Source organism: Zophobas morio, unplaced genomic scaffold, assembly GCF_036711695.1.
Source record: "Zophobas morio isolate AGI-343-1 ecotype UQ-CSIRO unplaced genomic scaffold, CSIRO_AGI_Zmor_V1 ptg000022l, whole genome shotgun sequence".
NCBI classification, from domain to species: domain Eukaryota; kingdom Metazoa; phylum Arthropoda; class Insecta; order Coleoptera; family Tenebrionidae; genus Zophobas; species Zophobas morio.
Window position 1 is genome coordinate 2,404,369 of NW_026972127.1, and position 27,981 is coordinate 2,432,349.

General features: G+C 31.5%; 1 protein-coding gene across 1 annotated transcript; it reads left to right on the forward strand.

Moving 5' to 3' along the window:
- The first annotated feature begins 3,915 nt into the window (after positions 1 to 3,915).
- Positions 3,916 to 26,274, forward strand: LOC135133723 (uncharacterized). Its single transcript, XM_064062211.1, has 16 exons — positions 3,916 to 4,063; positions 4,138 to 4,165; positions 4,221 to 4,414; positions 4,462 to 4,671; positions 4,780 to 4,938; positions 4,987 to 5,111; positions 12,476 to 12,658; positions 12,712 to 12,874; positions 12,922 to 13,123; positions 13,173 to 13,277; positions 13,337 to 13,530; positions 13,581 to 13,790; positions 25,232 to 25,363; positions 25,411 to 25,532; positions 25,586 to 25,747; positions 25,804 to 26,274. Exons 1-16 carry the CDS (start codon positions 3,973 to 3,975, stop codon positions 26,212 to 26,214), a joined length of 2,691 nt encoding a protein of 896 aa, XP_063918281.1. The 5' UTR covers positions 3,916 to 3,972; the 3' UTR covers positions 26,215 to 26,274.
- The last annotated feature ends 1,707 nt before the right edge of the window (positions 26,275 to 27,981 follow it).

A 27,981-nucleotide genomic window follows, 5' to 3' on the forward strand; every position in this document is an offset into this window, starting at 1 on the left:
TGAATCCGTGTTCAGTTTTTACCCTTGACATCCAGATTTTTGAAAAAAAAATCAAAATTATATAACATTTTACAATTTAACTGTGAAACTTAACAATCGAAAAAAATTAATGAATCGAAAAATTGGAAAGAAGAAAAAACGAAGCGAATCTCAAAAATTGTCAGCTCGAAAAATTATGGAATCGTCAAAATTGTAAAGTCGAAAAACTGTAACACTGAAAAACCGAAAAATTGAAAAATTAAATATCGAGAAGTTTCAAAATAAAAAATCGACAAATTAAAAATCGAAAAATTGAAAAATCGAATTAATGAAAAAGTTTCTCAAATCCACGTAAAATCTAAGCCCCGCCCACCCACCCTCTCTCATTTGTGACGATTTTTCTTTATTCGTTGTGAGCAAGGAGGCGGAGCTTAATTGCAAAATCCTTATTTTCATACGAGAAATTACCATTTGAAATATGTTATAAGTAAAAAAGAAAGCTAAAATTAAGCTCCGCCCCTCGGGTCACGACGAATAAGAAAATTCATCACAATTGACGAAAGGAAAAACTGAAAAATCTAAAAGTTTAAAAAATCAAAAATTGCGAGTCGAAAATCCAGACTTTGGAAAATTGAAAAACTTTTTCAGTATTTGGGTTCTACAATATTTCGCCTTTTGATTCTCGATGTTTAAGTTTCTCAATTTTTTATCTTACGATTATTCAGTTTTTTGTTTTTTCAATTGTCCAAGTTTTTGATTTCCGATTTTTAGATTTTTCAATGTTTTCATTTATACTTTTTCGGTTTTTCATTTTTGAATTTCAATTTTACAATTTTGAAATTTTTCTATTTTTTTATTCGAAAAGTTGAAAAACCGAGAAATTAAAAATCGAAAAACTAAAAAATCGGAAAAAACTAAAAAATCGAAAGCTGAAAAAACGATGAATTGTAAATTGTAAAATCGAAAAATTGCAAATCGGATACCCGAAGAAACGCAAAATTAAAATATTGAAAAACTAAAAACGGAAGAAACTTAACAATCGAAAAAAATTTATGATTCGAAAAATTGGAAAGAAGAAAAAACGAATCGATTCCCAAAAATTGTCAGATCGAGAAATTATGGAATCGTTAAAATTGTAAAGTCGAAAAACTCAAAGACTGAATGATCGAAAAATTGAAAAATTAAATATCGAGAAGTTCCAAAATAAAAAATCGAAAAATTAAAAATCGAATAATTGAAAAATCGAATTAATGAAAAAATTTCTCAAACCTAAGTAAAATCGTAAGCCCCGCCCACCCACCCTCTCTCATTTGTGACTATTTTTCTTTATTCGTTATGAGCAAGGGGGCGGAGCTTAATTGCAAAATCCTTATTTTTATACGAGAAATTACCATTTAAAACATGTTTTAAGTAAAAAAGAAAGCCAAAATTAAGCTCCGCCCCTCGGCTCACGACGAATAAGAAAATTCATCATAATTGAAATGAGGGCGGGTGGGTGGGGTTTGTATTGCATTGTATATGGAAAAATTCTATAATCCTAAAATTGAAACACCTTTAAAATGAGAACTAAAGAAAATTGCAAATCAAAAATTGACGAAAGGAAAAATTGAATAACCTAAAAGTCCAAAAAACTAAAAATTACGAATCGAAAATCCAGACGTTGGAGAATTGAAAATCTTTTTCAGTATTTGGGTTCTCCAATATTTCGCCTTTTGATTTTATAGTTTTTCGATGTTTAAGTTTCTCAATTTTTAATCTCTTTCATTTATACTTTTTCGGTTTCTTATTTTTGATTTTTCAAAACAATTACAATTTTGAAATTTTTTTCATTTTTTTTATTCGAAAAGTTGAAAAACCGAGAAATTAAAAATTGAAAAACTAAAAAATCGGGAAAATTGAAAAATCGAAAAGTAAAAAAACGATAAATTGTAAGTTGTAAAATCGAAAAATTGCAAATCGAATATCCGAAGAAACGCAAAATTAAAATATTGAAAAACTAAAAACGGAGAAACTTAACAATCGAAAAAAATTAATATGAATCGAAAAATTTGAAAGAAGAAAAAACGTAATTGTAAGAATTGAAAAATAATGGAATCGTCAAAATAGTAAATTCGAAAAACTGTGACACAGAAAGACCGAAAAATTGAAAAAATAAGTATCGAGAAGTTCCAAAGTAAAAAATCGAAAAAATGAAACATGGAATTATTGAAAAAGTTTCTCAAACTCAAGTAAAATTACAAGCTCCGCCCTCTCTCATTTGTGACGATTTTTCTTTATTCGTTGTGTGCAAGGAGGCGGAGCTTAATTGCAAAATCCTTATTTTTCCATGAGAAATTACAATTTGAAACATATTCTTAAGTAAACGTGTTTTCAAAGAAAATTTTTTTAATTCTGCTCACGACGAATAAGAAAATTCATCACAATTGACATGAGGGCGGGTGGGCGGGGTTTGTATTTTATTGTATATGTATATATTCTATAATCCTAAAATTAAAAAAGTGAAAAATTTTAAAAATTATTTTCAAATTGAAAAATTAAAAATCGAATAAATGAAAAAGTTTTAGAATTCAATAATTGAAAAATGAAAATCTTATAAAATCGTAAAATTGAAAACTAACTTTAAAAATTAGAATTATCATTAAATACAAACTTAAGATGAAAACTAGAAAAATTGCAAATCAAAAAGTGAAGAAACGAAAAACTAAAAAAAATAAAAGTTGAAAAATCGAAAAATTGAAACTTTCAAAAACTGAAAAATTTCACATTGAAAATAGAAAAAAAAATCAGAACACTGAGAAACAGAAAATTTGAAAAAATAAAAAAAAATAAAAAAGCAAAACGAAAAATTGCAAAACAAAAAATTGAAGAAAAATATAATTGAAAAATCTCATAACTGAAAAATTTGGAAGAGAAAACCCGATGCGGATCGTATAAATCTAAAAACAATGAAAAATAAAAAAAACTTAAACTGAAAAACAAAAAAATTGTAAAACTGGAACAATAAAAAAACGAAAAATTGTAAAAATAAAGAAAATAAAAAGCCTAAATCTAAACTTCCAACAAAAATTTGAAAAAATAAAAATTAAAGAATCTAAAAATTGAAAAATTAAAATTGAAAACTCCAGAAATTTTAAATCGAAAAATTGCTAAAGCTAAAAATTGACGAAATAAGAAAAATTAAAAATTTTCAAATTGCAAATCGAAAACTGAAGAACAAAACGAAAATTTAAATAATTGAAAAAATCAAGAAAGTAATAAACCGAAACGAAAAATTGCAAATTGAAAATTTGAGGAAATGAAAAATTAAAGAATCGAAAAATTGAAAAATTAAAAACTTAGAAAATTGAAAAACTAAAAAATTTTGTTGGATTTTGTTTTCATTTGATAATATAAATATATCACATTTATAGTGAATTTTTGTCTAAAATGTTAAATTTTTTAAACAAAAAGTGTTAAGTTATTTATTATTGCTCACAAATCTAGCTGAGTTTAAAAAATTAAAACCTATTGTATAAAAATAATAAAATTGTATATTATATAATTTTGGCGAAGTGTTGTAAAACTGTACGACCTACCATGACCTTATTACCAAAATTGCTGTCATTACATAATTCGGAAAAACCGGTCTCAGAACCTTGTAATCAAAAATACTGATATCACGAATAACTGTTTGGATGCTACAAAAATGTTGTAGAATTCAATTTTTTAGGTTATTAAATGGTATCACGAGATATCCCGTCGCCTCCTGATCCTCTGTCGTTGACCGAGCGCTCACGATCTAGTACGAAAAGTACCATAATTGGCTCTTCCGTTGAGCTTTCATCCTGTACAGCGGTACTTCCAACACTAAAAGTTTAAAAGAAACTCAATCAACAATGAGTTAGAGAAAATGATATTGTCATCTAATAGCTTGACCTCATGTACAAGTTATCAGTCTTGAAAATATCCTCGTGTTATGTCAACAATTTTTTCGATAGTGCGTTGAAATTAAATATGTATAAACTTATAGATCAAATAAAGTACGAAACGACGATGACGAGTACCCTCCACTTTACACTGAAAGTTATAATTTGGCATATTTTGAGTAAGTTAATACAATATTCCTGTGTTAGACTGACTGGTACTACCGTCGCTTTTAATTGAAAAATTTTCTTTCAGTAAATTGTTGTACCTGTAGCAACTCAAGGTAACGTTGCACTATATAATTGTTCTTGTGACAACTGCAGACATTTTTTGACCAGTTGTAGTCTTCCACAACACCCAGAATTCGGTCGATGGACAATCTACGACGCTTCCTCCGAGTTGTCGATTGGGAAGTCAGTACCGGAACGAACAATCTTAGAAATACGTTGCAACAAGAATTATAGACTAGACGGTGATGATTCCACTACTTGTTTCCGAGGGACGTGGAAACCCCAAATTGGACAATGTTTACGTAACACTTTCCCATATTGGAAAATTTTTCTTGAAAAAAGTTTTCAGGGACGTGCCCCACCATAAACAGCACTTTGGCAATGACAGTAACTTGCACCCATAACCACCAAACACTGGAATCTTGTGCTAATGTTTTTGATAGCACAACTGCGTACTTTCATTGTGCTCGCTATTTCGAGTTCCAGACTCCGGGGGAAGTACCGTCTCGACTGTGCTCCAACGGGAACTGGGTTGGGAGTTTACCTACCTGCGTACCCAGTAAGTAAGATTATTTCAAACTTTTTTCTGGAACCAGCTCGTATTCTGCAAATTTTAGGATAAATTGTCAAGTTGACTGTGTGGTGTTAGTACTTTGGTTATTTTTAGTATGCGGCCAACCGTCGCCTGTAGTAGATCCTACACTAATTACGGGAGGGACGAGAGCAGAAAGGGGTAAATATCCATGGCAGATCGCTTTATACAACGCCAAGAGCAAAATTTTGCTTTGTGGTGGGACGCTGCTGAATCAAAGAGTCGTGTCAACAGGTACAGTCACGTAAAAAATCGATTAAATATGTCATGATAACGTTGCAGCGGCACACTGCATAACAGATAATGGGGGACACCTAGAACCAAAAGAGAACTATATAGTGGCAGCTGGAAAGTACTTTCGACAGTACGATCATCCTGACGATGCAGCAGTGGCGCAGTTTTCTCCCGTATGACAAAAAAAAAAAAATAACAAAGGGAAAATTAGTTCGGTTCCACATCAGTTGGCGTTTTATTAAAGTGACGGCTGACATGTTTCGGAACTACTGGTACCATCATCAGAGCTAAATGATGAACAGGAATTAACTTACAAAAAGATTAAAGGTAATGCACTTACCCAAAGTACAAAACTTAGAGATTACATATTTAAACAAATTGGGAGATGCTGTTGACAGCAACCTCAAGGTCTAACTCTGAAATGAAGGAACAAGACAAAAATACAAAAGTAAATTAAAGACATGTACCGAACTAAAAAACTTATTGGCGCCATCTATCAAATATTCTAGAATAAAAAAAATGTAACAGATGTCATCTATCGAATGTTCTACTCGTACAAATATTCAGTTTAAAAATGTCTAGTTATTATTAAAAAATTGGTGGAAAGTTATTTCTACTGAACTTCCCTCGCTTCTGAAGTATAGTGTAACCAATACTGCTACTGCTCCTTCAGAAGGTTTCACATTCTTGAAAAAAGACAGTTTCTCGATTTGCAATTTTTTGCACTTTCAGGTTTATATTTTTCAATTTTTCAACTTAAAATTTCTCGAGTTTTCAATTTTTAATTTTTCAATTTTTCGATTCTTTGGGTTTTCCAATGTTGCGATTTTATAATTGTTTTTCTATTTCAATTTTTTTATTCAGTTTTTTACTTTTTTGTTTTTTCGAAATTCCAGTTTTTCAAAGTTTTGATTTTCAATTTTTCTTTTTCAGTGTGAAATTTTTCAGTTTTTCGATTTGCAACTTCTTGGTTTTTCAACTTTTAGATTCTTTAATTTTTCGTTTTTTCAATTTTAGATTTCTGTTTCTCGATTTTTCAATTATTCATTTCTGTAATTTTTAATTTGCAATTTTTCTAGTTTTCGTTTTAAATATGTAATAATAATCATAATTTTTCCATTTCTGAACATTTAATTTTTCAATTTTTCGATGTTGTTTTTCGATTTTACAACTTTGCCGATTTCAGAATTTTCCGATTTTACAATTTTTGGATTTTCCAATTTTTCGGTTCGATTCATTTTTTCTTCTTTCGAATTTTTTGATTTTTAAGTTTCTCGATTTTTAGTTTTTCAATGTTTCAATTTTTCGTTTCTTCAATTCTTCCGTTTGCAATTTTTCGATTTGGCTATTTTTCTTTTCTTCAGTTTTTCGAATTTTCAATTTTTCCGATGTTTTAGCTTCTCGGTTTTTCAATTTTTCGATTTTTCAATTTCTTAGTTTTGCGATTTTTCAAAAATTTTCCAAAAAAGTGGTTAAAATTCCCTGTTCAATCAGCAGAAAATTGGCGTCAAATTGTGGATAATCCTCCGTCCGGTTACAAATCAGAAACCGCCGTTGCGATATCTGTTCCAATAAATCCGAAAAGTGAAATAAAAATTTTCCAAAATTTTCCAAAAAAAAAAAAACGGTTAAAATTAGTTGTTTCGACCGAATTTTGATGTCAAATCTTAGATAATCTTCTACTTTTAACAAATCTGATATCGGCGTCAGGATATTTGTTAGAGTAAACACGAAAAATGAGTTCAAAGTTTTCAGAAATTTTCCAAAAAATCAGGTAAAATTGGTTCAGTCGACCGAAAATTGGTGTCAAATTGTACATAATCTTCCACTAGTTACAAATTCGAAATTGCCTTCAAGACATATGTCGAAACAAAGATAATACCTATATGGTTTCAAAATTTTCAAAAATTTTCCAAAAAAAATTGTTAAAATTGGTTCAATCGACCGAAAATTGCTGTCAAATTGTGGATAATTTTCCGCCTGTTAGTTTATAAAACTGAAATCGCTGTTGCTATAACTAGTTCCATAAGCACAAAAAGTAAGTCAAAAATTTTCAAAAATCATCCAAAAAATGGTTAAAATTTGTTCAGGCGACCGAAAACTGGTGTCAATTGTAACTTGTCTTAAAGACATATGTTGAAATAAAGATCATACATATATGGTGCCAAAATTTTCAAAAATTTTCCAAAAACATGGTTTAAATTGGTTCAATGGATTGAAAATAGGTGTCAAATTGTAGATAAACCTCTGCCATCTACAAATCTGATACCATCATCACGATATCTCTTTCAATAAATACGCTAAATGAATTAAACATTTTCAAAAATTTTCCAAAAAAAATGGTTAAAATAGGTTCAATCAACCGAAAATTGGTGCGAAATTTTAGATAATCTTCTGCCAATTACACATCCGAAGTCGCGGTCACGATATTTGCTCCGATAAACATGAAAAGTGAATTCAAAATTTTCAAATAATTTAAACAAAAATGTTTAAAATGGGTCCAATCTACCGAAAATTGGTGTTAAATTATTGATAATTTTCCGACAGTTACAAAACTAAAATCACCGTTGCGATAACTGGTTCGATAAACACAAAAAGAAAGTCAAAAATTTTCCAAGAAAAAAAAATGATTAAAATTTGTGCAAGACACCGAAAATTGGTGTCGAATTGTACATAATCTTCCACTAGTTACAAATTCGAAATCGCGTTCAAAACATGTTGAAATAAAGATACCTTTATGGTTTCAAAATTTTCAAAATTTTTCAAAAAAAATTGTTAAAATTGATTCAATCGACCGAAAATTGGTGTCAAATTGTGGATAATTTTCCGCCTGTTGCTGTACAAAACTGAAACCGCTGTGCGATAACTGGTTCGATAAACACAAAACACAGTCAAAATTTTCAAAAATCATCCAAAAATATGGTTAAAATTTGCTTAGGCGACCGAAAATTGGTGCCAAATTGTAGATAAACCTCTGGCATTTGCAAATCTGATACCGCCATCACGATATCTCTTTCAATAAATACGCTAAATGCATTAAACATTTTCAAAAATTTTCCAAAAAAATTGTTAAAATTGGTTCAATCAACCGAAAATTGGTGCGAAATTTTAGATAATCTTCTGCCAATTACAAATCCGAAGTCGTGGTGACGATATTTGCTCCGATAAACATAAAAAGTAAATTCAAAATTTTCAAATAATTAAAAAAAATGGCTAAAATGGGTCCAATCTACCGAAAATTGGTGTCAAATTGTATATAATTTACCGCTAGTAACAAATCCGAAATTGCCTTTACGACCTATGTGGACATAATGGTAATATTTGGTTACAAAATTTTCTAAAATTTTCCAAAAAAATAGTTAAAATTGGTTCAATCGATCAAAAATTGGTGTCAAATTGTAGATAAATTTCCTCCAGTTACAAATCTGAAATTGCCGTCACGATACCTGTTTTAATAAACACGAAAAGTGAATTCAAAATTTTCAGTAACTTTCCAAAAAAATGGTTAAAATTAGTTGAATCGACCGAAAATTAGTGTCAAATTGTAGATAATCATCCGCCAGTAATAAACCTGAAATCGCTGTTACGGTATCTGTTCCAACAAACACGAAAAGTGAATTCAAAATTTTGAAAAATTTTTCAAAAAAAAATGGTTAAAATTTATTCAATCGAGCGGAAATTGCTGTAGATAATTTTCCGCCAGTTACAAAACTGAAATCGTCCTTGCGGAAACTGTTCCATTAACACAAAAATTGAGTTCAAAATTTACCGAAATTTTTTAAAAATATGGTTAAAATTTGTTCAATCGACCGAAAATTGGTGTCAAATTGTAGATAATCTTCTGCCAATTACACATCCGAAGTCGCGGTCACGATATTTGCTCCGATAAACATGAAAAGTGAATTCAAAATTTTCAAATAATTTAAACAAAAATGTTTAAAATGGGTCCAATCTACCGAAAATTGGTGTTAAATTATTGATAATTTTCCGACAGTTACAAAACTAAAATCACCGTTGCGATAACTGGTTCGATAAACACAAAAAGAAAGTCAAAAATTTTCCAAGAAAAAAAAATGATTAAAATTTGTGCAAGACACCGAAAATTGGTGTCGAATTGTACATAATCTTCCACTAGTTACAAATTCGAAATCGCGTTCAAAACATGTTGAAATAAAGATACCTTTATGGTTTCAAAATTTTCAAAATTTTTCAAAAAAAATTGTTAAAATTGATTCAATCGACCGAAAATTGGTGTCAAATTGTGGATAATTTTCCGCCTGTTGCTGTACAAAACTGAAACCGCTGTGCGATAACTGGTTCGATAAACACAAAACACAGTCAAAATTTTCAAAAATCATCCAAAAATATGGTTAAAATTTGCTTAGGCGACCGAAAATTGGTGCCAAATTGTAGATAAACCTCTGGCATTTGCAAATCTGATACCGCCATCACGATATCTCTTTCAATAAATACGCTAAATGCATTAAACATTTTCAAAAATTTTCCAAAAAAATTGTTAAAATTGGTTCAATCAACCGAAAATTGGTGCGAAATTTTAGATAATCTTCTGCCAATTACAAATCCGAAGTCGTGGTGACGATATTTGCTCCGATAAACATAAAAAGTAAATTCAAAATTTTCAAATAATTAAAAAAAATGGCTAAAATGGGTCCAATCTACCGAAAATTGGTGTCAAATTGTATATAATTTACCGCTAGTAACAAATCCGAAATTGCCTTTACGACCTATGTGGACATAATGGTAATATTTGGTTACAAAATTTTCTAAAATTTTCCAAAAAAATAGTTAAAATTGGTTCAATCGATCAAAAATTGGTGTCAAATTGTAGATAAATTTCCTCCAGTTACAAATCTGAAATTGCCGTCACGATACCTGTTTTAATAAACACGAAAAGTGAATTCAAAATTTTCAGTAACTTTCCAAAAAAATGGTTAAAATTAGTTGAATCGACCGAAAATTAGTGTCAAATTGTAGATAATCATCCGCCAGTAATAAACCTGAAATCGCTGTTACGGTATCTGTTCCAACAAACACGAAAAGTGAATTCAAAATTTTGAAAAATTTTTCAAAAAAAAATGGTTAAAATTTATTCAATCGAGCGGAAATTGCTGTAGATAATTTTCCGCCAGTTACAAAACTGAAATCGTCCTTGCGGAAACTGTTCCATTAACACAAAAATTGAGTTCAAAATTTACCGAAATTTTTTAAAAATATGGTTAAAATTTGTTCAATCGACCGAAAATTGGTGTCAAATTGTAGATAATCTTACGCCGGTTACAACTCCGAAATCGTCTTCACGATATCTATTGAAATACCGGCAATGTATGATTCCAAAGTTTTCAATAATTTTCAAAATGGGTAAAATGGGTTCATTCAACCCAGAATTGGTGTCAAATTGTACCTAATCATCCGCTAGTTATAAATCTGAAATCACCGTTACGATATCTGCTCTAATAAACATGTAAAGTGAATTCAAAGTTTTCCAAAAAAATTATTACGATATCTGTTCCAATAAGCACGAAAAGTGAATTCAAAATTTTCAAAAAATTTCCAAAAATATGGTTAAAATTTGTTCAATCGACCGAAATTTGTGTCAAATTGTAGACAATTTTCCGCCGGTTACAAATCTGAAATCGCCTTCATGACATCTTATGAAATACCGGCAATGTATGGTTTTAAATTTTTCAAAAATTTTCCAGAGACATGGCTAAAATGGGTTCATTCGATTTAGAATTGGTGTCAAATTGTACATAATCATCCGCTAGTTATAAATCTGAAATCGCCGTTACGATATCTGTTCCAATAAGCACGAAAAGTGAATTCAAAATTTTCAAAAAATTTCCAAAAATATGGTTAAAAGTTGTTCAATCGACCGAAAATTGGTGTTAAATTGTAGATAATCTTATGCCTGTTACAAATCCGAAATCGCTTTCACAACGTCTATTGAAATACCGGCAATATTTGGTTCTAAAATTTTTAAAAATTTGCCAGAAACATGGTTAAAATGGGTTCATTCGACCCAGAATTGGTGTCAAATTGTACATAATCATTCGCTAGTTATAAATCTGAAATCATCGTTACGATATCTGTTCCAATAAGCACGAAAAGTGAATTCAAAATTTTCAAAAAATTTCCAAAAATATGGTTAAAATTTGTTCAATCGACCGAAAATTGGTGTCAAATTGTAGATAATTTTCCACCGGTTACAAATCCGAAATTGCCGTTACGATTTTTGTTCCAACAAACACGAAAAGTGAAATTAAAATTTTCGAGAATTTTCCAAAAAAAAAAAAGGTTAAAATTGGTTCAAGCGACCGAAAATTGGGGTCAAATTGTAGATAATGTTTCGGCATTTACAGATCTGAAATCGCTGTTACAATTTTTGTTCCAACAAACACGAAAATTGCAATAAAAAATTTTCAATAATTTTCCAAAAAAAAAAATGGTTAAAATTGGTGCAATTGACCGAAAATTGATATCAAATTGTAAATAATCCTCTGCCAGTTACACATCTGAAACAGTGGTCACGATATTTGTTTCAGTAAATAATTACGATGAGTGAATTCAAAATTTAGAAAAAATCCAAAAAAATATTGTTAAAATTGGTTGGTCTGAAATTTTAGATAATCTTCCGCCAATTACAAATCTGAAATGGTCGTCACGATAACTGTTCCATTAAACACGAAACGTGAATTCAAAATTTTCAAATAATTTTCCAAAAAAAATGTTAAAATTGGTTCAAGCGACCGAAAATTGGTGTCAAATTGTATATAATCTTCCGCTAGATGCAAATCCGAAATTGCCTTTACGACATATTTGGAAATAATAGTAATATTTGGTTCCAAAATTATCTAAAATTTTCCAAAAAAAATAGCTAAAATTGATTCAATCGACCGAAAATTGGTGTCAAATTGTAAATAATTTTCAGCCAGTTGCGTATTTGAAACCGCCCTCACGACACCTGTTCCAATAAACACCAAAGTAAAGTCAAAATTTTCAAAAATTTTTTAAAATTGGTTTAAGTCACCAAAAATTGGTGTCAAATTGTAAATAATCTTCCGCCGCTTACAAATCCGAAATCGCCTTCACTACATCTATTGAAAAACCGACAAAATATTCAAAAATTTTCCAAACAAATGGCTAAAATGGGTTAAATCGAGCCAGAATTGGTGTTAAATAGTAAACAATTTTGCACCACTTACAAATCTGTTATCGCCGTCACGATATCTGTTCCAATAAACACGAAACATTAATTCAAAATTTCCAAAAATCATTTATCGAAGAAGCTGAAAACAAAATCCCTGATGTTATTATCAAGGAAAGAAAATTCAAGTAACAGTTCAAGGAGGAAATCAAAACCTTGACCTTGAAATTGCTCTCACCAGCATTTCTCAGCTCTGATGATGACACCAATAGGTACCGAAACCGCTCGGTCGTCACTCAATTAAAACCGTAACTCACGTGGCGCCAACCTAATTCACCCATCCACCAACTCCTAGTTTTAATTAACTTTTAGATACTTGAAATGTTCATTCCGTTTCATTACAAAGGCCACGCTCGAAATTTTGCCGGGGACATTGCTCTTATAGTCACGACAAAAATCTTCGACTTGACCATCAACGTTCGACCCATATGTGTGATATGGGACACCACACGCTGTAAAGCGCTTTTAGACCCCACGAAAACAAAAAGTGCCTATGTATATAACCATAACTGGTACCTATTTGAAATCAGGCTTTCAGTTTCTTGTAGGTCAGCGGTTGGGGTTATACTCGCGAGTTCACAGACCCTTCCGATGTTCTTAAAGAATTAGAACTTCCACTCATCAGCGACGAAAAGTGCATCGAGGAACTACCCGAAGACGATATAGAATATGTGACTGACGATAAGTTTTGTGCTGGCTTTTTAAACTCTAGTAAATTTTTCGGTTTCTTGGAACTATGACCCATGATGAAATTTTAGACACTTCGGTGTGTAAAGGCGATAGTGGTGGAGGTTTGGTGGTGAAACTCGACAGACGGTACTACATTATTGGAATTGTGAGTCTTTCACCTCGAGGGGGGACACAACATGGTGGCTGTAACAGCCAACTATACACTCTTTATACTAAATTTTCCACGTACGTTGAAGACTTTGTCAGGAAAAAAGAAGCCCAATTTAGACCGTAATTTGACACTTATTGTTACACTTTTGATCTATTTTCCCAATTGTAGTCGTTTTGATTGTCAAGTTATTTCTGACTGTAACAACGTTAGTAACGTTACACTGACCACAGAATCTCCAGTAGTTACAACAACGACTACAAAAACGCCCAAAGGGTAAAACCTGTCTGCCAAGGTTACAAATTTTTTGTGTACAACGGTTTTACTTTAAGTAGACGCTGCATTTTACCGAATCATCCAGAATTTGGTGAGTGGAACATTACCGAATCGAAAGGACTTGAACCTGGAATGTCAGTGAAACGAGGAATTCGTCTAAGGGTAAAATGCCATAAACATTTCAAATACGCTGGACGACGAAAAATATATTGCAAAAAGGGCAAATGGACATCGGTGATTGGACAATGTTTAAGTACGTACGTGTATTTCTTCCACTAAAGATTAAAATTAATTGTCTCGTAGAAGTATGTCCACCTATACTTAGCACACCAATTATGCAAGTCACCTGTTCCTATAAAGGCAAAGAAATCGAAAATTGTACTCGAGCTGTGGAAGGCACCACTGCCAAGTTTCAGTGTGGCGACCTTTACGAAGACGTGCAGTTGAAAACTAGATCCGTTAACATCTGCACTGGTGGGGTATGGAGTCAGCCAAATCCTCAGTGTGTACCAGGTTAGCACATATAGTTTCATGTTGTACTCAGTGTTGGGCAGTATCTAGATACTTGAGTATCTAGTATCGGTATCTAGATAAAATCGAATTTAAGCACAAAATATCTGTATCTAGATACAAAATTAATGGCGCGGATACAGATACATTTTTTTATTTCACTTTTTTTTCAGTAGTTATTAGTTGAGTTATACTAGTAGTAATTTTTGATACTTCATGTTGGTGATTTTGGTCACATAAACAAAAATAGAGATAAGAGGTCCACTAATAGTGTTCTGCCACGGAAATTTTCATATTTTAAATACCATCATTTCCTACATTGTAGCCTTCAGTACTTATACATCTTTAAATATAATCTTGAGGGGTAATAAATCTAAGCTAGGTAAGGTGGTATTTTAAAAACCATAAACCACAATTCACTAATCACTGCGTTTTACCCTTATCGGGGCAATGCATTTTATCTGTGTACCTGAGCAACCCGGGTCCGGTAGGCCCGCTGGTTGTATTTGTGTTATCTTAAATAAGAGTAATTAATCAATTAATTAATTAAATAATAATTGCGTGTTACATAATGATTAATTTTTTCAATTAGCACAAATTAGTTCTGTAATCGACTAATCGACCGTTTTAAACGAAAAAAATCGGTAAACCGAAAAATTGAAAAATCTAAAAATCGAGAAATTGAACAATCTAAAAATTAAACAATTTAAAAATCGAAAAATTGGAAAACCAAAAAATCTAAACCGAGAACTTGAAAAATCGAATAATCGAGAAATCAAAACATCAAGGAAAACAAAAAAATCAACGGAAAATCTAGAACTTAAAAATTGAAAAATTAAAATACCTATCGAAAAATTGAAAACCCAAGAAATCGAAACATCAAAAAATGGAAAAATTGAAGAACCGAAACATTGCAAAATTCCAGAACTGAAATACTGAAAAACTGAAAAATGGAAGTGAAATTGAAAAATCGAAAAAGTGAAAAAATTCAAAACTGAAACATTGAAAAATTAATAAATCGAAAAATTGAAAAATCACAATTGAAGAAAGAATTGAAAAATCGAGAAATAGAGAAATGGGAAAATCAAAAAATCAGTTAACCGAAAAATTTAGAAACGTCAAAAATTGAAAACTGAAAAATAAAAAAAAATAAAAATCGTAAAACTGAAACATCGGAAAATTGAGAAATCGAAAAATGAAGAAATTGGATAAAACCGAAAATATGAAGAATTGAGAAATCGAAGAATCGATAAATTGAAAAATCCCGACAGTAATATGTCGAAAAATTGAGAAATCGAAATCGAGCAAAACTAAAGTATAGTAAAGTTAATAAATTGAAAAACTGAAAATTTTTGAAAAAAAATCGTATCAAAAACTAAACATTAAAAAAATCGAGAAATTGAACAATCAAAAAATCAAAACATTGAAATCCCAGTAAGTTGATAAATAGGAAAATTTAAAAAACAAAAATTTTAAAAATTCAAGAATTGAACAACACAAAAATCTAAGCCTGAAAACTCAGAAAATCGAATGATCGAGAACTCAAAATATCAAAGAAAACAAAAAATCTAAAATTTAAAAATTCGACAAATTGAAAAATCATAGAACTGAAAAATCGAAAAGTCGAGATAGTGAGAAATCTAAAAACCTAAAACTTTAAAAAGTGAAAAATTAAAATATCGAAAAATTAAGAACCGAGAAAACACAATTTCAAAAATTTGAAAAATTGAAGAAACGAAATATTGCAAAATTCCAAAGCTGAAATATTGAAAAGCCTAAAATGGAAGGAAAATTAAAGAATCGAAACAGTGAAAAAATCCCAAACTGAAACATTGAAAAATTGAGAAATGGAGAAATGGGAAAATAAAAAAAATTGGTCTAAAGAGTTTAGACAGTACTTCCCTTGCTATCGGAAACGTGACGACTGCATGCCTATTATGTTTTTTTTTCACATTAGATTTCAAAGCATTCGGTTTTGTAGTTCCCGATTAAATCAATAAAATAAATTTTTTGAGTCACCCTATATATCCGAGTCCAAAAAATATGAATGGGATGATAAATTACAAGAAGAGACTCATCATACTTTGTACATTTTAGATAGGATTTATTCAGCAAAATTTTGAGGTGACGTCATCAATTTTTTAGAGGGGGGTAAGTAAATATATTGTGATTAAAACGGTCGTGGTTTAATAACAAAAAAATATTGTTCGTCTATGAAACAAGCTCGTCTTAGACAAAGTATTCGTAAAAAAATATGTCGTAAAAAATGTACGTATGCTGGTCCCGACTGCGATTATGGTTTAAATATTTTTTAGATAACCCTGACATGGATGTAGAAATATTTGTGACAGCCAAAGAGGTTTTTTGAGAAAATTATCTTTGAATTTAGACCAAATTGAAATAGACACTAGGCAACAGGCTCATTTGGGCAAAAGAAAGAGAAATTAGGGTTACAGCTAAAACTGTGGAGTGTCTGTTGTACAGTACATTTAGAGGTAATAATCATACATACTATGGACAACAAAGTGAGGAAAAAGCTGTCAAGTGTTTTGAAATAAATAAAAGTATAAAAACTGAATTTGTCTCCCGAAGAGGCGGTTAGAAAAAAAATAATCAAATTTTGTACATTGACAGACAGAGAATTGAAACTAAAAAAAAATCATGATTACTACTTTCAAGTCCAGGGACAAATGCGTGTTACGGGTATTTCACAAGTTTATTTTGTTGTATGGACACCCAAAGGAATAAATATAGAAAAAAATTATAAAGATGAAGAAATATATGTAAAAAGATGGCAGATAAACTTGGGAGATTTTACTTTGGCGCATTATTGCCTGAAATAATTGATTCAAGAAGAAAAAGGAACCTGCCTTTGCGAGAGATTTTTTTAAAATAAATAAAATTTGTTTCTATTCTTTTATGTACTTTAATAATTTATTAGGAGTACATTTTTCATCACCAAGACTTGCATATTTTTGTTATAAATATATTTTGAAAATGATCTCTCGGCAAATGAAAACATATACCTACGACCACTTTTTTCGAGTAAACAATGAAGGGAGAAGTTACTGGGTGTAGGGCTTTTTTAAAACACCTCCTTTCTGGGATAAGTAGTAGATACACTTAACGTGTTAAACAAAAGCTGTATTTTATATATTTTTTATTATTATTAAAAATATGCTTATTAGTTTTATTAATTAACAAAGCAAAATATATATTAACAATAATATTACAATGAATTTTTAGTAATCATGTGTTTTGAATTCAGGATCCTGATTGGAGTAAAAATATTATAGTTCCCCAGTTTTAATTCGGTTTTATGATGGTACACTCATTGCGTAAAAGTTAATTTCCTTAACAATAGATTACTACGGCCGGTCCTGGCGGCTTGTTATAAAACTGAGTTCCTTGCCATAAATTATAAAAATCAGCCGAGAACGTTAACAATCAGCTTATGGTAGAGCAGGCGATAAGGGTTTTACCTGGAAAGTCGCTTCCGTAAATTTTAGCGACGCTCCTATCGGCAAAGCACTGAACTAACGGCTCAAAATCTGTCGAATTGATACCCATTTTTTTCAATAATTGTTAGTTTTTGTTAAAAACTCTGCTAACCAATACATCATTAATTTTCCTCTGATATTCCTGTTAAAATTATTCGACGTATTTTGCATTAATTTGTGGTATATTTTGATTTTAATAAACACATTATTATTCAAACAAATTGTACCACTAACAAACATTTAATGACTCTGCGCCCTGTAAAAAGTGATGTTTTATCCATGTGCGAATTTTCAAGCGATTCTATGATGGTTATGACTCAAAAAACTTGAAAAGAAAACATACAATGGTGCTTTTTTTACGATATTTCTCAGCCATATTTTTTTAATTGATTGAACTGCGCTCTAGAATATGAAAAAAGCTGCAGTTTGATGTATGATACATCTATATTAATATCATTTTTTCATACAAAATACCAAAAAAATGTTATACCTCGTCTAGCGAGTCCCCTTAACCAGATGTTCTTTTTCGGCATTTTGCGGCAAGACCGCTGAAGATTTTCTAGAAAAAAAAATTATTGTACCCAACTACCTACCTTAAAATTTTTCTAATGGAAACTTTTAAGTAAATGAACCGTTTATTTCACAACCATCAGTCTATCGCATCTGTCGTCGTACAGTGTTATACGTGGTTCTCCCTTGTTACATGTTGAGTTCTTTTTGGTAATATTACTAATATTTTAAAAGAATGCCGAAAGTAAAATCGACGCCGGATGAGTGGATAAGGGATTTTCCAGAATTAAAATTAGAAAACAACAAAATATTCTGCAGAGCTTGGGTGAAAACCGTAAGCCCACTAATTTTTTTTTATCTATTTTCCTTTGTTAATCCTGTATATGTACGTTGTTTTAGATTCAAAGTGATAAAAAATATAACGTGGCGCAACGTGTCAGAACGACTCTTCATGTAGAAAGGAAGAAAATGTTTGAAGTTTCTAAAATTAAACAGCAGACCATACATGAATCTGTTGCATCTACTTCCACAAAAGATGAGCAGTTTCAGTTTAATTTCGATTTATGTAAAATGATGATCCAGTCCAATATACCTTTAAAAAAATTGGAGAAAGACCCTCTTCAAGAATTCCTTGAAAAACACTGGAATCGACATATTCCGGTTGAAAGTACTCTCCGAAAAAATTATGTAGGTCCAGTGTTTCAGCAAGTTTACAACGAAATTAAACATCGCATTGGAGATAATTATTTATGGTTCGCTGTCGATGAAAGAACCGATAGTTGTGGAAGATACGTGGCAAGTTTAATTATTGGAATCTTAAATGAAAATTTCCCTAGTCGAGGGTATGTAGTAAGTTTGAAAATGTTAGATAAAACAAATGGCAATACGATTACCAGATTTGTAAATGACAGTTTTACGTCACTCTTTTTGCCAAATGCCGTACCGGCGAATAAAATTTTATTGATGATCTTGGATGCAGCTCGTTATATGTTGAAAGCAGGGAATAATCTAAAAATATTGTACCCCAATTTAATTCACTCTACTTGCATTGCTCACGGTTTAAACAGAGTGGCTGAAGGAATACGTTTGTAGTTTCCTACTGTTAATAAATTAGTGGCAAATGGTAAAAAGATTTTTGTTAAAGCCCCACTAAGAGTGCAACATTTTAAGGAAAAATTTCCAAACTTACCATTGCCCCCAGAGCCGATTATAACGAGGTGGGGAACATGGTTACAGGCCACATTTTATTATGACAAATATATCAAAGAATTTGAAGAAGTAGTTACAGAGTTTAGCGAAGATTTTTCAATCGATTAAAGATTGCATAAATATTTTGGAAAACAAAGATTTGCGACAAGATCTAGCTTTTCTAAAAGCAATTATCAATTCGTATGTGAGGTAATAGAAAAGCTAGAAAAACCCAACATGTTGTTGGTAGATGCCATAAACTTAGTCAAAGAATTTAAACAACAAGCAAACGCAGTAAGGGGTGATATTGGTACTAGAGTATCTGAAAAACTTGACGAAGTGTTAAATAAAAATGCAGGTTTCGGTGTTCTTTCCGACGTTGCTCGTGTTTTACAAGGCCAGAAGGTGGAAAATTTGGAGTTAGATTCAACATTAGTTGCAAAATTCAAATTTGCGCCAACAACGAGTGTGGATGTTGAACGCACATTCTCCAATTTTAAACACATTTTAAATGATCGGCGAAAAAATTTTACAGTGGACAACTTGGAACATATTACAATCATAAATTGTTTTAAAGAAAACTGAAATACGTGTGTAAAATATAAAGTCTAGGATTATTGTAATAATATTTTATCCAAAGTTGTAAGAAGCGTTCTTTGATTTGTAAGATGATTATGTTTTTAATTTTTTTTTTGCTTAAAATAAAACTTTTTACGCTCTCTAAAAATGAGTTTCAACAAAAATCTGAAATTTTAAAGTTGCACTCTGATGATTCCGGCCTGCCAGGCAGCCTTTGGTCCTATAAGGCGTTTAAATACCTTTCTAAGAAATTGCACTTATTTTGCCTTAAGGCTCCGCCACACAGTCATTAAAAGATGCCAAAATAAGGCAAAACGCCAACCCATTTTGCGCCTTTATTTTAACAGTTGAAGAGCAGGGCGATACATGTGCGTGCTCATGACATAAAAATCTTTAAGGAAGAGTCTTGTATTTTTTAAAAAACGTAGCAGTTTTTAAAATAAAAAATAAAGTGCGTAAAACCCCAGCGGATTTTTAGCGAAAACTATAACTCGGTGTGCTTTTAAAAAATATCGAGGTGATAGAGATTTTTTTTCTACTTTAGGCGCCATTCTTCGTTTTCTGTTAAAGTTTTACTTCTTCTAGTTATTGTAAAAAAACTGCAAAGCATTTTGGGCAAATTTTGGTAAGTTAGGCAACCCAAAATATTAGCTGAGGCGGTAAGCTGTAATTTATGGCCCACACAATAGAGCACCTTTTAAATACCTTAAGCTTATTTGACCACCCTTTGAAGTACCTGACAATAGCATTAAGAAGGATATGCACTGGACCCTGTTATACCTGATACATACCTATAGTTGTGGTTCGGGTTCAAACTAGGTAATTGTAATAACGGCATTTATTGAACAATAAATTAATGATTTTATTTTTAATAGCTCTTTAATATTTTTACTACAAGCCGCATATGAACATTTAATCTCTGCAATTGAATTAGAATTTATTAACCCATCTGGAGAAGCTCCTAAAAATTTTTTTCAAATTTGTTAGAGCTTCAAATTTTTCTTTGGCCTTTTCTTCATTGTCAATAGCAAATTATATAGACTTGGGCAATTTTTTCATAAAGTTTTATCGGAATGCACAATACTTTTAACGGTATTTGCGATGTTAATTCCGTCTCTCATTTTGTCCTTTCTTTACTCCATTCCCTACACATTCGCTGACCACAAGTATAGTGAACCAAGAGTTATAAGGTTATATGGCCATCATAAAATCATCCCATTGTGTCGAAGTTAAGTTGTTTACAATAGAAAAGGTTTTAGGGTCGTAAATAACGTGTCCATTGCAGCTCGACCGGCTCTTGTGGTTTCGTTCAGGGGCGGCTTTCACTAAATATGAAAATCCACCACTCCACTATTTCTTTACTACCTGCAGCCGCTGAGGGTTCCGAAATAACCACTCGCTTTGAAAGCCGGCCCTGTTAAATATGAGCAAGAAATGTTTAGAAGATGATTTATTGCCAACCGGTAAGCTTAGTGCGAACCACACAAAGGGGGTATTTATTTGCGGTCAACTACTTTTATGATGGCCATATAACCTTATAGGTCTTGGTTCACTATACCTTTTTCAATAGCGTTTACGTTACTCTGTGACAGCTTTATTAATGAATCCGATTTTTTTCTTTCATACACTTCAGGTAATATATCTGCAGTTTTCGTTTGTTCATCATTGACGATATTATTTTTACCGGAATCCAGACTTCGGATACGCAATTTTTTAATGGAGGTTTCAGTTTTATTTATCGTTTTTGTTTTTTTCAATTTTTGTTCCACAAACGCCTTCGTATACTAACATTGGCCTCCCCAATTTTTTTTTTTTAATAACGGAATTAGGAACGTACCCTTATTATTATAACTTAATGCCGCAGCAAAGCATCACCCTTGATACGATCCTCGTGCAGAAAAACTTAAAAACTTATTCTTTTTCCTCCCACAAATTTATTAACGACAGAATTGTAGCATTCCACAGCATTGTTCTCAATATCAAAAAGTAAACTAGACGACGAAGTTGCAATTCTATTTAAAACTTGTTTGTAAGGTTCGTATAAAACACCATTTGCGAAAGTAGAAAATAAAATATCATTTGACTGTCCACTTTTATAACAAAAATAACTTGCACATTGTTCGTGATTGCCAAATATACGCTGGAAAAGAAGGAAGAGGCTCATTTTTGCTAAATTTAATAGCATTTATAATAGCTGTTCTAAATTTTAGAATACTATTTTTAAAAACATTTTTAATAGTGATATCTGCTTTCGTTGTTTTAACTATTTCTCTAATTTTGGAACAATAATTACGAAGTATGTGATTTCAACATTCAATTTTTTCTATAAAATAATATGCATCATTTAGTTTTGCAGCCCGAACTTTTTTTAATACGCTACTATCCTCGTCGCCTATAATTCTCCTATAAAGTATCTAAAGTAAATCCCTCTGAAACTTCCATGGACATAGATGTTTGCTCACAGTTTTTAAAACATGTATGTGTTGGAATTTCTTTTTTCTGTTTCATATAGATTTTACAGAAACTACAAGGTTTGTTTTTGACTCCTACATAAAGTATTTTTTTAGTTCTGGCACCAATTATACCTCCTACCCCAGACAGTGCATTGTAACGGTAGTATATGGGACGCAATCATTATCTACCTCCCTCGCCTTCACAGCTAATCGGTACTCTTCTTTACCTGCGTTTTGGTTTTGTTAAAATTGTGTTATTTTGGTACCAATTCTCCTGGTTAAAGTCATCTAGTGATTTTACTCTCTGTATGTTTTAATAGCGCCATCTGTCATTGTAGATATATACAAGTAAATCCTGTTCCAGAATGTTCCTTCATTTTTTCATTGTTCAAATATAGTCAGTCATAATTTGTAGTTCAACGAAGTGTTTTATTTGCCCTAGTTCAACAGGTTTGTTCTTCGAAAAGTGCTTCGATGCTCTTTAGAACTCTAGCCTCGGCTTTACGATATGTCGCCTGGGGTATTTGAGGCATATCTAGAGCTGAACAAAATTCTGAAATTTGAGAATAACCTACGCCCATTGATCTAGCTCCACAAATAGCTGCATAATTGACTTTGTATATATGATTTTCAGGTTCAGTACAAAGATTACCGAATATTCCGTACATATGAAATTTGTAGTAGAAAACAATTTTTAAACGATAACAATTTTCATGAGTTATTTCAATATTATCTAAAGTACTGATTGATTTCAGTGTTGTTAATAAGTGGCCTATGTCAACAATTCTACGTCCAGTACTAATTTCTCGACGTGTCATGACCTCTAGAGTACGAAAAAAGTGGTCTCGCGTTTTCGTATGTCCGTCTGTCTATCTGTCTGTCTGGTGTCTGTATCCATTTTTTATTAGACAAGTGTTCTCCGAAACTACTGGATCGATTATTGTCATATTTTATATGTATATTAGAAATATCATGTAGATGGTTAAACGCTAACTAAAATTTGGCAAATCATCTCCACCACCAATGGTATGACGTCATCTCCAAAATTTATAATACAAAGTTTTTTAAATTTGATAAAATTAGATACTCCTGCACTTGTGGTGTGTAAATCCGTGTAGAATTTTCACCCTAGACATCTAGAATTTTTGGACAAAATTTTAACATATCCGGGTTCTCATAAAAAAAAAATAAAATTCGCATAATCAAATTTTATAATTTTTCGAAAAAACTGTGTTTGTTTTATTGTATTTCAGAGGCGAGAGAAGTTCTTCCACCAATTTGCTTCATTCAAAATACATTCCGAGAGGTAACTAGGTATGTACCTACCTAAATTTCTAAGATTTCGGGTTGAAAAATTCCAAGATTACTAAGAAATACTCACAATGACGAACCTTCGTACCTACAATAAAATATTCTTGGAAATTTAATTTTACTTTTCTACCTACTTACAGAATATGCCCAACACGTACGAATTTTTATAGAAACAGGAATTTAAAAATAAGAGGAAGAATTATGGTCGGAATTATATATATGAACAAGCATTTTTTTGTTGTGTGTATTGCGAGTAAAGATCTCAACAGTCTCTGACAATGATTTTATTAATTTATTTTAAAACACACATTTGGCTTTTTTCTTTTCTTATGATAGTAAATTAGGTTAAACCGCATATCAAAAATTCTCTTTCAAGGGACTTTATGCTAAAAAAAGGTAGGAGGTGCCATTTAAAATATTATCGATGACGTCATACACCTGTCAAATATCGCTCAAAACTTTTGAAACTAATATTACAAAATGGCAATTTTTATATAGTGAACCAAGAGCTATAAGGTTATATGGCCATCATAAAATCATCCCATTGTGTCGAAGTTAAGTTGTTTACAATAGAAAAGGTTTTAGGGTCGTAAATAACGAGTCCACTACAGCTCGACCGGCTCTTGCGGTTTGGTTCAGGGGCGGCTTTCACTAAATATGAAAATCCACCACTCTACTATTTCTTTGCTACCTGCAGCCGCTAAGGGTTCCGAAATAACCACTCGCTTTGAAAGCCGGCCCTGTTAAATATGAGCAAGAAATGTTTAGAAGATGATTTATTGCCAACCGGTAAGCTTAGTGCGAATCACACAAAGGGGGTATTTATTTACGGTCAACTAATTTTATGATGGCCATATAACCTTATACCTCTTGGTTCACTATATATCAGTAGACGTGTTTTTGCGTTTTTACTTCTCTAACGTAAGCTAAGAAATATTGTTTGTTTTCTTTCATAGTAGATAAATATTTTAGTTCCTTACTCTGCTCTACCTGCAAGTTGGGATACACTTCGCCCGCTGACAATAGCAGTAATAAAACTAGTTACTTATTGTAAACGAAGTAAACGATTTTAACCCTTAGAGATGAGTGGCAGCTGTCATAACGAGGTAGCATGGGTGTTTTACAAGTTGCATATCTTTTAAAATAGAAATTTTCTTGAGGTGTGGTAGAGCCTTAAACGGAACCAGCAATTCTTCCTAAAATGTATATACCTCCCGCACCGGGATAGACGATTACCGGACATGGTCATAAAAACAAGCCGATATTGAAGAATAATAATTTATGACAGGTTGCCGACAACAGACCTTCAGCACAGAATAATGATTTCCGGTATTCTTTTGAAATATTAATTTTAATGCTGGAGATAATTATTAGATATACTCAAACACAATTTGGACACTGTAGTATGGGAATAAAAACAAAAAAAAAAAAAATCTTTTTAATCGTACGTAATAAATATTGCACAATTTGCGACACATCAAACAGCGAAGCGATGGCCTATTTGCACGAAAAAAGAAAAGATTTTTCAGTCTTGATAACTATGCTACATTAAAATGTTTATTTTTTAAATTTAATACCACAATCCCTTCTTCTGCACCTGTGGAACGGGTGTTTAGTAGTGGAAACCAAATTCTGACACCAAGAAGAAATAATGTAGGCGACAATACGTTCGAAATGTTGTTAATTTAAAAAAATTCATTAAAGAATACATAAAAAAATATTTACATAAACATGTTTTCAGTTATTTTATTCGCCAAAGCTTCAAAAAGTATCTGTTTTCTTGTATCCGTGTCTAGATACATTTCGAAAAAATCGAAAACAATCTGTATCTAGATACTTTTAAAAGTATCTGTCCCCAACACTGGTTGTACTATATTACAAAACTCAGCACAATTTATTATAGCATGCGGTCGAAAGCCAACTAATTTTTCTTCCACGAAGAGAAATGTTTACCCATGGCACGTGTCTATATATAACGTACAAAAAGAACCTGCTTGTAGTGGATCTCTCCTAAGCCAAAAACTTATACTCACAAGTAAGACTCACGCCTTGACTATAATTTTCACAACCTCACAATTTTAGTTGGAGATTGCGTCACTGATCTCACAGGAAACTTGATACCTAAGGAATTTTACACCGTAGCTGTTGGAAAAAATTACAAGGAATTCGACGACTTCAGAGACACTGAGGCTCAATTGTCGCAAGTGAATTCAGCCACCAATTATTGTTGTTGGTGAAAAATCATTATTAATTTTAGGTGGATGAAATATTCATACCTACAGTATACGACCGTGACGGTGGATTTGCTAACATTGCTCTTTTAGTTGCAAAAAAAGCGTTCGTTTTGTCGCTGATAGTCCAGCCGGTGTGCTTAGACCTAAGCCAGAGTTACAAACCTTCAGAGAATCAATCCCTTTACGTAAGTTCGGTTGTTTGCCAGCTGATGTTCAACACACAACTGTAATATTTTTCTAGATCAGCAGTTGGGATGTCCAGGACCACAACTCCACCAACGGTTCTAAAGAACTTGTGACTCGGTTTTTTTCGCGTTCGAAGTGTCGTTCTAGTGACTCTACATATTTGCGTTACTTTTTAAAATCAGACCAGCTGTGTGTGCCTTGTCCAAACGATGTCAATTTGAGGGAGCACGAAATAGATAACAAGAAATATTTTGGCGTATCAACCAAGTGCATCTACGAGAAAGGTAGTGGCGTTTTGGTTGAACACGACGACAAGTACTACGTCACTGGTGTTGCTACTTCTGATGTGGCAAGCCCTGATTTGCTAGCCCGGTGTGGTAACGCTGATCTTATTCTTTACACGGATATTTCGGATTATATAAGTACTTTTATTTTAACAAAATTTCAAAAATTAGCAATCAATTAACAAGCTTTTATGTACATATTTATATTTTAGGGTTTTTTGTTAAAATCATTAAATGGGCTTTCTTGGACCTGTAGTGGTTGTTGCTCCCCTCTAATAAAATTTATTTGTATACCCCCTTCCAACAAACTGATGACGTCATCTCAAAATTTTGCCGAATAAATCCTATCCAAAATGTTCAAAATATAATGAGTCTATACTTATGATTTTGCATGAAAAATTTTTAAATGTCTTAGACAGGGTGACTCAAAAATTAATGAACGAGTCAATTTATTTTATTGATTAAATCTGGAATGGCTCAATTTTTGTGTGTATATTAGGAATATTGTGTAGATCGTAAACCTCTGACCGAATTTATGGAAATATTTTAAGGCTTTCAAGGATGCCAAAGAACTATAAGAATTTCAGGAATTTCAAAAAATTAAAAAACGCTAGAGAAGACGGCAATTTAAAAATTGGAAAGATGATAAAAATCCTAAAGATCTAAAAATATTTAAAATTCTAGAGATACTGAAGTATCTAGAAATAATGAAAATCTGAAAGCTCGAAAGGTTATCGAAATTTTATTGGTTCTAAATTCTAGAGATTCAAAATTTCCAGTGGTTTGAAAGATTCAGAAAGTATAAAAGCTTGCACGGATTAAATGCACTAGAAATTGCGAATTGTAAAGACACTTAAGATTCTAAATAAACTAAAGTTATAATGTTCTAAATATAAAAAAGATCTAACAAAATCTTAAAATTTTTTAAAAACTTGGGGGTAGTAATGATCCAAGGCAGAAATTTTAGGCTTTATAAAACTCCTAGTAATTCCCAAAGTGTTCAAAATTTCCATAGATCGGAAAGACCCTAAAGAGTCTAAAAACTAAAGATTTTAAAGGCTCTAAGTACCCTAAGGAGTCAAAAGCTAAAATTATGTTTCGAATACTTGAAAGATTCTAAAGGTTCTAGAGAAGTTACCAAAGCCAAAGATTCTAAAACTTGTAAAAATTCCAAAGACTTTAAAGAAAACAAAAACCTGAAAGACCTAAAAATCGTAAAGATCGGAAAAATGCTTTCTTTAATTTTTATAAATCCCAAAAGCACTGAAAACCTTGAACACCTCAATTATTATCTCATAAATCTTGGAGACTGTAGAGATTCCAGAGATTCCAAAAATTCCAAAGATTTAGACTCTTAAGATCTATAAATTTTAGAAAATCTTAAAAAGTTTAGAAAGAGTGGGAAAAATGTGGTAGACCTAGAAATCTTGAAAATACTGGAAAAGGTTGAATTTCAAGATTGTGGTATAACTGGAACCAGATAATTTTAGAAATTTTGGAAAATGAGGAAATTCAGGTCATTTTGTGTACTTTGGAAAATCTAAAAAATTGGGCTAATCTGGAAAGTCCGAACATTCTAGAAATTTTGAAAATTTTGCAAATACGAAGATTTCCAAAAATTAAAAGAAAATAAAAAAATATTCAATCTCAAAATTTCAGAAGTTCGCAAAATCTTAAAATTATAGGGATTCTAAAAATTCTAAAGTTTCCAAATGTTTGAAATATTTAAAAGGCTTCAAACCTTTTGAAATTTCTAAAGACTCGACACATTCTAAAAATCTTGAAGATTCCACAGATTCCGAATATTTAAAAATTGGAAAGATGATAAAAATCCTAAACATCTAAAAATATTTAAAATTCTAGAGATACTGAAGTTTCTAGAAATAATGAAAATTTGAAAGCTCTAAAGGTTATAGAAATTCTATTGGTTCAAAATTCTTGAGATTTTA